The sequence below is a fragment of the Chelonia mydas genome, chromosome 7, assembly GCF_015237465.2.
Source record: "Chelonia mydas isolate rCheMyd1 chromosome 7, rCheMyd1.pri.v2, whole genome shotgun sequence".
NCBI lineage: Eukaryota > Metazoa > Chordata > Testudines > Cheloniidae > Chelonia > Chelonia mydas.
Window position 1 is genome coordinate 92,340,685 of NC_057853.1, and position 10,960 is coordinate 92,351,644.

Genomic DNA, 10,960 nt, shown 5'->3' on the forward strand with positions numbered 1-10,960 from the left:
AGGTTCTTAGAGCAATTCAACCTACCTCCTTAGTCCTCTACCTCAAATTCCAGATTTCTCCATCAGGGCAGCTGAATTCTAAAACTTATTTGCTTCCTTATTATTCCCTCAGCTGGAGTATCTTCGTTTCCTCCAGACTTTATTTTACTGGCAAAGGCTGAGGTGCAGTAAGGATTTCAAGATAGACTATTAGCTGCCTCCAAGATAGACTATTAACTCCTTCTTGGCCAGGACATAAGTGATGCCAGCCACAAAAATAACTCCTTGGGAGAAGGAAGCAAGACCAAAGAGAAATGCATGAGCAGAGCCTCAGTGTGAATGTGTTGTCAAGCACTCTTATCTGAGGTCTGCAGTGACAAGAATTAGGGTTAGGTTTTTCAGATATAGTCAGGTAGTATCCATAAAGGCAAGCTACTGAGCCAGAACCGGCGTATTACAATGCAATATAATTTGATTACATGCCGCAGCAGTTTGATTTGATTTTTGGAAGGAGTTAGCCCTCTAATACTATGTTACAGCCTTGCAATTACAAACTTAGCTTCTACTGCCACCACGCAGTTCCATTTGCAAATAAACCTTTTATGCTATTTTAAACACATCTGTACAAGAACTGTGAACATGCATGGACATGGTTGATTTTAAAAAGTTTCAGAAACATGGGATATGTCACACCACTACATTGTTGCTGTGGTAAGGTTTCTTTTTTAGACGGGGGTGGGGGTTAATCAGTTGGTGGTGATGCTGAATGCCCTGGACCAAGTAAGCATAAAGCACATGGAAAAGAAGAGAATGCTGATATTTATTTATATTATAGCAATGGTTAGAGGTTCCAACCATAACTGGGGCCCATTGTGCTCTGCTCTATACAAAGATATAGGGTCCCTGCCCAATAAGAGTGTACTCTAAATAGCCAAGACAGACAAAGGGCAGGAGGAGAAAAACAGAGGTACAGAGAGGTTAAGTGACTTGCCTGAGTTCATACAGCACATCAATGGCAGAACCAAGGCTAGAATCCAGGTCTCCTAACTCCCAGACCAGTGCTCTATCCACTAGACCATGCTTCCTCCCAAGGAAGGACTACGGGAAATAATGTGACATAAAGCACCACCCAGAATTCATGAAAACCTAAATGTCCATGGGGTTTGTGTCACGGAGATGAAATATTCTGTTGTTTGCAGATATCACAAATTTTTTTGTGAAAAATGAACAGCCTTTCTACAGATGGGTATAAGTCCTTCAGAAGTGAGTCCCTATTTATACAAAAAGAAAAGGAGTACTTGTGGCACCTTAGAGACTAACCAATTTATTTGAGCATAAGCTTTCGTGAGCTACAGCTACTGCTCAGCTGTAGCTCACGAAAGCTTATGCTCAAATAAATTGGTTAGTCTCTAAGGTGCCACAAGTACTCCTTTTCTTTTTGCAAATACAGACTAACACGGCTGTTACTCTGAAACCTATTTATACAGAATGCTCTGCTGCTCATGTGAAAAGCATGGAAGAAGAAAATGTGTTTTCTTATTAGTGTACTGTTCCACAAAATGTAACGTGAAGAGATTCAACTGTTTGCGACCTTTTTTAGCAGCACTTACAGTCACTGGACATGATTTCTGTTTTAGAGATTGTGAAATACTCTAATTTACAGGTCAAAAATAGCCTTACCTTGGACCAAATTACATTGATATTTATGCAGTGAAAGTATAGAGGTAACTGCAAAGTCTCTTAAAGAACTGTCTGAGAAACACATATAGAAAGCTACACTTACTACTTCGCTGGTTAGTGCATTCACTGACAGGTCTGTAGCTAGGCAAGTGTCAGAACACATCAGATTTGTGCAGGATGGGAAACTGTGTATTCTCTTTGGTCACAGAAGACCCATAACGTGGGATGGTATCATATAGGAAATAAAATCAGCATTAGGAACAAAATAGCAAAGAAGAGTTCAAATCAAAACTAGTTTGTCTAAATGTAGATGATGCAACAGTGAATGAGTTGTTCAAACGATGTGCAGGCCAAGTTTAGATTAGATATTCCTCAGTGATGTTGTGCACTGCATCAACCATAAACTGAGCTTGGTATTCTGGATCTATAAAAAGTTTATCCCTATTTCCTTAAAAGTCTGAATGTGTTTTGAAAGACATTTTCAGATTTTACTATTTAAGTCCCAAAGCATGGCAACAACTCCGAGCTGTTGCTGATGCCTCTGAAGTTACAATGAGATATTTCAGAAGCATCCAACAAGTTCCCGGATTGCTAGTCAGGTCAGAGTTCTGAAGGCAGTGATCAAAAATTGTAATTTGGCTGTCACCCATTTGGAAAATAGTGAAAGGACCGAGTTAGAGGCTGATGTAGCCCACGTTAGGGGTGTTTTTAAGGCACACTGTGTGTGCTATATTCCACAATCCATTATATGCAGCACTTGAAAAAATTACCATACGAACTAATCAGAAGACAAAACTTAGTAGTCAATACAAAAAATGAGGATAGCAATTCCAGTGAGGTTTGGGACAGTGTCCTGGTGAGAAGTGTAGTCCTACTCCCCTAGCTACCCTGGGGAAATGGAGGGTTCTGAGTCCTTTCCACAGTGCTATCCTTGGACCCTCTTTGGGCTAGGATCTTTGGTATCAGCCTCTTGCTAATTGCTCTCTGAAATCTGCAGCCTCTGTCTCTTAGAAGAAGGAAGACAAAGCTTCTTTTCTTCCCCTCTCCAATCTCAGAGCCTTCCTAATACCGGCTATTGTAAGGAAGGGAGCAGCCAGTCCCTGATTCGAAGAGGCAATAGTTTAATACAGATGAATGTACAACTGTCACTGTGGAAGGATTTCTTCTTAATCTGAGGTACACGTGAATTCTACAATATTACTGTATTTGAAAATTATCTCACTGAAGTCCGTAAATTGTCCTGCCTTTTGTCAACACACTGTACTTTCAGTTTCATAACATGACATGAAAGAGGGACTGGTCATGAACATTCTATAGAGATTATGATGTTTTGACAAGGAGATGCTATGTACTTTGTCAAATCTATAGGGTTTGGATAGTGTTCTGTAGAGTAGAATTGGCTGTTCAGTGAATATGACATGCACACAGTGGTTGCTGATCCTCAGCTGCAGCTAAGAAGCATTCATTACAAGTTAGGAAAGACAATGCAAAGATGGTTTAAGCAACCTTTGATCCCTTGATCTTGAGACCACTCTGCACCAATTTGGTTCCTTTGTGCAAGTTAAAGTATATTCTGGTAGCTTCTAGGCTGCTCCAATTTGTGCCAAAAACCCAAAGAGGTTATTACAGCAGCTGGAGATCACTAGATGCAGGGACACCACTGCCATGCCCTCTTCCTTCTAATCATATTACTTGCACTGACTCTGAGGAGCAGAGATGGTGTAGGAGCCATTAGACAGGTTCTATGCTATTTGAGGATCCCACTACACTGTGGTGATCCTCCTAAGACTCACTAAGCAGACTTTAAGGCTTCTTTGCACTAGTAAAACAGATCAAAGCTGTCCTGCTATAAGGGAGAATCAAATGTGCACAATACCAGTTTTTCTTGCCATTTCTTGAACAAATCTTTGGAAATAGAGCATAGCACTGCTGTATACCTTAAAAATCAAAATGGGTGACATTCCAGAAATAATAGGACTAGAGACACATAGCTAAGGACCTTTTAGCAATACGTATGTTCTGTAAGAAAACTGATATCCACTAAGGGAACAAGTCGCACCCACATCAGTAAAACATCATTAACATACAAGATATAAGAAGCAGGAGTAGCAGTGGCACTGGCAGGGAATCCTGTCTCCTTCATTCAGCAATTGAGGTTTCAAAGAATAGATATTCTATCCAGCAGTAGAGAGCAGACATGGAGAGTGAGGACCTGATTTTACTGAGTCAGAATGCCTATTGTAGTCAATGGGGATTTTGCCTGAAAAAAGATTTCAGGCTTGGGCTCCAAGTGATAATATTTTAACAGACACAGATATTCCTGTGCCCTTTCAAGAGGCTTGCTCAAAGGAAAGTACATAACCTGTTTAAAAATGCCTTTAGAATGAGAGTCGGATGCTCACAGATTATGCAGATTTAAAATTCCTTCAATGTAAGGTTTATTACTTATACACATTAGCTAGCTACACATATCTGTAGCCTTAACAGAATGTCTAGTGAGCAGCAGCAGCAGCATTGGAGTTGTCTGTCACTAGACTGGGGATGATAGCATTGGATGGTATACGAACAATCAGGCTGGGGATTTTTTTTTTCTGATCACATCTATGAGCAGATAAGATGTCAGATGTGGTTATCCAATGACAAAATGTGGTTGCCCTAATATCTGGCCTGTGGACTCATTGTTGCAGGAAAATTAAAATGAAATATTGTTACTGGTATGATTGTCTAAAGGCATTGTTCTATGTTCAGCTTGTTCTATTTTGGGCTATGGAGACAGAGCTGTTTTCATTTGTATTCTCTTATTTTTATTGTCTATCACTTGGTTTTACATTTAGCTTTGTTCTTGCTTTAATAAAAGAGAACATAAGAACAGCTATACTGGGTCACGCCATGGTGGATCTTGCCCAGTATGTTGTCTCCAACAGTGGTCCATACAACAACTTAAGGAGGAGTGAACAGAACAAGGCAATTATGGTGAGATCCATCTCTGGCTTTCACACCTTGCTTCTGGTATTTAGAGGTTTTGGATCGCCCCGAGTATGAGGCTGTATCCTTGGCCATCTTGGCTAATAGCTGTTGATGGAACTATCCTCCATGAACTTACCCAGTTCTTTTTTGAACCCAGTTATATTTTTGGCCATCACAACATCCCATGGCAATGGGCTCCATAGTTTAGTTGTGTGAAGAAGTACTTCCTCTTGTTTTTATCAAATCTGCTGCCTATTAATTTCATTGAGTGACCTCTGTTTTTTGTATTGTGTGAAAGGGTAAATAACACTTCTCTATTGATTTTTTCCACATAATTCATGATTTTACAGATTTCTATCATACCCCCTTTTAGTTGTCTCTTTTCTAAGATGAACAGCCCTAATCTTTTTAGTCTCTCCTCGCACAGAAGTCATTTAATACCTCTGATCTCTTTGTTGCCTTCTCTGAACCTTTCCCAGTTCCACTATATTCTTTTTGAGATGGGACAACCAGAACTGGACACACTATTTAAAGAGTAGGTGCACCATGGATTTATATAGTGTTGTTATATTTTCTGTCTTATTTTCTATCCCTTTCCTAATAGTTCCTAACATACTGTTAGCCTTTTTAACTGCTGCTAAGCATTGAGCAGAAGTTTTCAAAGAAGTATCCATGGTGACTCAAAGATCTTTCCTGAGTGGTAACAGCTAATTTAGAACCCACCATTGCATATTTATAGTTGAGATTATTTTTTCCAGTGTGCCTTAGTTTGCACTTATCAATGCTGAATTTTGTCTGCCATTTTGTCACCCAGTCACCCAGTTTTGTGAGATCCCTCTGTAAATCCTTGCAGTCTGCTTTGGACTTAACTATCTTGAATAGCTTTTTGTCATATGCAAACTTTACTACTTCACTGTTAATCCTCTTTTTCCAGATTATTAATGAATAATGCTGAACAACACAGGTCCCAGTAGAGATCCTTGGGGTACTGCACTGTTCACCTCTCTGCACTGTGAAAACTGACTATTTATTCCTACCCTTTGTTTCCTGTCTTTCCATCAGTTACTAATCCATGGGAGGTATGCCTCTGCCTCTAAATTCAAAGGAGAGGAATGCCGCTGTCTCTAGACTCTGACAACCATGGGCTTGAGGTAGAACTGAGGCTATTTAATAATTTACTTAAATTCAAGTAAAAATTCTAATACCTAAATATTATCAATTGTCTATCTGGTTTGAAATCGAGGCCAAATCATTTGGTGGGAGAGGGGTAAGGTTGGTCCAGTGTAAGTTGTGCGGATAATAATGAATGATGCATTACAAAACAGCAGTTGGGAACCAGCTGGATCCCTTAACTATTCATTTCCAGAACTTTAAATGTAGTTTTGTTTTTAAAAGGTGTCCATTTTTGCAAAGGGAGTGTAATACCTTTGTGTGTTGGCTGAATGCCTTTGAAATATTTCTCCCTCTGTAAAACTTACCTCCTTTGTAAAGTACTGTCAGATCTACTGATGAAAAGTGCTATATAAGAGTTAGGTATTATTATTATTATTATTATGCTTTGACAAGTCTCCTGTCCCATTCCAGGCTCCCTTTCCTCCCAGCAATCTTGGATTCCTTCATTCAGAGATCAGGAAGTAAAGCTCCAGGCAGGCCATGTCCCTCCTGGTCCCGCACAATCTCTCCATATCCTGAATACCTGCGTCTGTGTGACACCCTTTCTACTACCCCGTTAGACCAGCAGTTGCAACAAAGCCTCGACCAGTGCTTCTCAAGCTATCTGATGTGGGGTACCGGCAATTTTTTTTCCCAATGTGCGCGCAGACCAGCAGCCAATGGCTCACGGACCCAGCACCAGTCCGCGGATCACCACTTTGAGTAGCACTGGCCTAGACTGTTCCCCCTCCACAAAAGTACTAAAGATATTTCTCCTCAACAAGGCCAAGAAAACAAGACCTATTTGAAGTTTGCAGACAGAACCATTTGAGAGCTCTGACAGCTGAAAAAATAATTTTGCAGTTATGGTGAGTCGAAAATTTTCTGAATGTTATCAAACTACCAGAAAAAAATCTACCAAAGTATGAGACGTGGCAACATTTCAGGGGAATCAGTTTCACTTGGGTGAAATTAGAGGAGATTAACAACTAGTTTCATAGTGGGAAAACTAACTTCAATCTTAAATGTGGAGTGGAGTATTGCTGCTCCTTACTACATCAAGCACCCAGGATAAGGTTTCACAGCATGTTTAAGAGTAGCAGCCGTGTTATTCTGTATTCGCAAAAAGAAAAGGAGGACTTGTGGCACCTTAGAGACTAACACATTTATTTGAGCATAAGCTTTCATGAGCTACAGCTCACTTCATCGGATGCAGAGATGAGCTTATGCTCAAATAAACTGGTTAGTCTCTAAGGTGCCACAAGTACTCCTTTTCTTTTTACAGAATGTTTAGGATTTTACCCTGTGACCACTTGTCAACCACAGACTCAAAGATAATAAGAAAAGCTGAGATCGGAAATGGGATGGGGAAGCTGACACCACTTCAAAAGGGAGCATCCCGAATCCCAAAGCCAATGAGGAAACCAGCAGCCAGCCACACCCACCGCCTTTGACAGCTCCCAAATACAAACACACCAACAACTGAAGCCTCGTTTGGTGCCCTTCCTCCCATGCAGACCACGTTAACTTTAGACAGATCGGGACGGCTTTCTGCACCAGAACCAACGCTGTCCCGGCCAGGAGTGGGGTGGGAACGTGACAAGCTAGTCCCCTCTCCCCACAGGGAACAATCGGAATCAGGCTGATGCTGTCGGTTACGGGAAGCGCATGTGGCACGGACCTGCAGTGTGTCTAGGAGGGGGCCAGTGCCCAGGCCCTCCAGGGGTGCCTGCCCCGCGCTGGTACAATAACCAGCTGGTCCAGCGAGTCCTGAACGTGCTGGGGTCCCCGTGCTCTACCTGCCTCCGCCAGCGCCTTCCCCCTGACAGCTCCCGCGGCTCCGGCCAGGCCCCGAAAACTCGGGGCAGCGGGGGATGCTCCACGCTGGGGCGCGCCCCTTCCCTCCAAGGCCGGAGGCGGTTCCCAGTGGCCGGGGTGCAGCGCTGCGAGCAGGGCCCCGCCGGGAGCTGGAGGGGGGGAAGGGGCTTTGTGAACAGAGGGGCGGCTTGCCCCGAGGGGGCCCCGAGGCTCAGCGGGGGCGAACCCCCAAAGGGCTGCGCCCCGCACAGCATTCGCCGGAGGCTCGGTGTCCCTGGGGCGGAGCTGTCAGTGCGAGGGCCCGGCCCAGCCCCTGGGTCTCGCCGGGCGGGAAGCCCCTCGCCGTCTGCAGACCCCCACCCGCCTCCCGGCCCTGGTGCCTGCCCCTCACCGCAGGGTGGGCCCCACGCAGGCCGTGTCCGTGCTCTCGATCTCCTGCAGGATCCGCTCATGCTCGGGGAGGCTCTCCGCCATCTTGGGTGGGAGGGAACCAGGCAGCGGCGGCGCTGCGGGACGCGCTGGGGAGGCGGCGCTGCAGCCGCTGCCGGCCGGGGATCGGGCTCCCGCGCTCCACGCCCACACCCCGAGAGCTGCAGCCGCTAGCGCCAAGCCCAGCCGCTCCGCAGCGGGCTGCTGGGGTACCGGGGGGCAGGGAGACGTGCGCAGTCGGAGCTGAGAGGGCGGTGAGGGGAGAGAGCGGGGCCGGCGTTGCTGAGAAGGCAGCTACTGGAGGGGGGAGCAGGGATTCAGCGAGAAGGAACCGGGGCTGCTGGGACCCGGGAGGATTGGGCAAGGGAAGACTGGAGAGAGGAGTCCAGGCTTAAGAGTGCGGAGGGAAAAGATACAGAGTGTCTGGTTAGATCGCACAAAGAGGGCTCTGCTGATCTGTGTGGCTCTCCGCTCCCAAATGCAGCTGCAAGCTAGAAAACAAGTCTAGCCACTCTTCCCGCCCACGCCAGATAATAATAGTAAATGATCGTATAACATCCAGTCTTGGCACATGTTGGAGTATGATGAGTTCGTGAAAAACTAGGCCCTGGCACCTGCACCTGTCCAGATTTTGGCCCACAGCTCCAAATTCTAACGCCCACACTGAGAACCAGTCTAACGGCTTTTACTTCACCAACAATTTTGGACCTTCGCACATCCCAGCACACACACGCTACAAAAACACCCTCCAAGCATGTGGATTCTGCTGAATCTGTTACATCCCCTGCTAGGGTGACCCAGATGTCCCGATTTTATAGGGACTGTCCAGATATTTGGGTCTTTTTCTTATATAGGCTCCTATTACCCTCCACCCCAGTCCAGATTTTTCACATTTGCTGTCTGGTCGCCCTATCCCCTGCTCATAAATTCCAGGGCCACTCCTACTGCACCAAAAATTCTGGACCCTGATGCATCCTTGCGCATAGGTGCTTCAAACACCCGGGTGTTGCCCAATCCAACAGTTTGGTTTTGGGTTTTGTTGTTGTTTTTTGTTTGTTTGTTTGTTTGTTTTGCTATTCATCTCTAAATTCTACAATATAAAGAGATCACTTATAGCTGCTCCAAGGCCCTTTTAAAAATCTGGTCCCCTATTACACTCTGGAACGGGAGCACTTAAAAAATCAAAATATGGACCAGAATCCAGCAAGGTCCATTTTTCATCTAGATCCCCAGGCCTTTTTACATTCTAAACAGACAGCAAGTGTAGCTATCTTTTTTAAATCAAATAAATCTGTATCCAGTTTACTTGTGTTTCAGAGAGGCCATGATAACTTTGGAGATGGGTGAAAGAATGAGCTAGACCTTTTGGATCCAGACCTATATGCTAGTGTCGAGTAGACTTAGAGAGGGAGATAACTCAGAGGGGGAAACTATTTTCAGGTTTTAGGTACTTTTCCTATATTATTTCCCTGTAGAAATCATTGCTGTATAGTAAAATTCTTCCTACATTCCTTTTTTCCATCACTCAAGTTATTTACAGAACAGGGTGACAGATGCAAGTTTCAGGAAAAATTAAATTTATTTCTAAATGAAGATATATGGTTTCTCTCTTTAGTCTGATCCTTACTGCAAATGGACATGCACAGTACCAGACAAGGTATTTTTAACACTCTGCTGCAGACACCAACAGTAAAGCTAAACATACAATCTTTAATGTATAAGCTTCGTGTCCATGAAAATGCAATAAACTGTAAATGCATTATTTCTAATTTTTTCAAAGACATTTAGGAATTTCACTAAATAAAACTTGAGTGCATGTAGATGCACTTTGATAATAAAGAAAGGTAGTGTCTGTCTAAAATATGTGAATTAAAAGTCATTCACCTATTTTTTCAAGCATGTAGCTGTTGTTATTGGCTGATAACAAATTAAAAGCATTCCATTATGAAAAACCAGTGATTGGTTCTTGTTTTCATTTATAAAAGTAATTTCTTGCTTCATGGAGCACTAGTGGTAAGTCTGTAAAGACACCTCTTGTCCTGGTGAGAAGGGGCTAAGTATAGGCTTTTAGTCTATGCTTGTTCCTTTAGGGCCCAATCCTACTCCCACTGAATTCAAAGGAAGTTTTCTTATGGATTTCAGTGTGTGCAGGATTAGGCCTCTAGTACCTGGGGGTGAGGGAAACAACAGCCTAAGAATAAAACAAATCCATTTTATACAATATGATATGATATAACTGATGCCTACCTTAAACTGGTTCCAAGAGGCAGCTCAAATGACTCAATCTCAGCAAAGACATTTTCATATATTTGATCTTTGTTTTCTTCTGAATAAAGCTCCAGCAAGTTTAGTTTGCTTTTTCTAGCCATTGCAGAGCGTGAAACAGTTCTAACTTCAGGACAGGACTTTTATTCTGTTTACTGTCATTACCAGAATGAATCTGTAGTCAGCAAAACCAGCAGTGAAAAATCAGACCGTGGGCTGACCTCGTGATTCCTGAGGACTTTGTGTCCAAGAACGCTGCACAGCTGCTCTTTTCCTGTCTCCTCTAGTAATGTGCAGATTACACTGTACCCACTTCATTAATGTCTTTTCTTGAAGATGGACTTATTATTTTCAGGGAAACTTTGTTATCAAAAGCATTGAATAGTTCATTAACACATTTAAAACATTTCACTGATGATAAATATTGCAGATGAAAGGGGACACCAAAAACCTGAAATTTAGTTATCTTCAAAACAAGATTTACAAGTAGTTTCAGAGAGGAAACCTACCTTTGAGTCCCTCTGTCAATTTTTGTGCATTTGAAATCACATTTTCCTGTTTTCCAAATGTTTGTCTTTTCCCTGTTGCTTTGTGAAAGACTCACACAAACAGAAAACTGTTAGGAAAAAGGGCTGTGAAATGCAAAAGTACACTAAAAAAGAAAAGAAAA

General features: G+C 43.2%; 1 protein-coding gene across 18 annotated transcripts in view; it reads right to left on the bottom strand.

The window, feature by feature from the left end:
- Positions 1–10,467, bottom strand: part of EXOC6 (exocyst complex component 6) — a 175,856-nt gene extending 165,389 nt beyond the window's left edge. For 2 of the 18 annotated variants that reach the window (XR_005226047.2, XR_006292106.1), the window contains exon 1: positions 7,988–8,159. Coding sequence is in view for 14 of the 18 variants with exons in the window: in XM_043550685.1 (XP_043406620.1) it covers positions 10,273–10,394 (122 nt within the window). In the remaining 4 variants the exon portion in view is untranslated. Of the gene's footprint in view, positions 1–7,987; positions 8,201–10,272 lie in introns of those variants that run through there. The other 16 variants (XM_043550683.1, XM_043550689.1, XR_005226048.2 and 13 more) reach the window with 15 other exon arrangements.
- Positions 10,468–10,960: the final 493 nt, after the last annotated feature.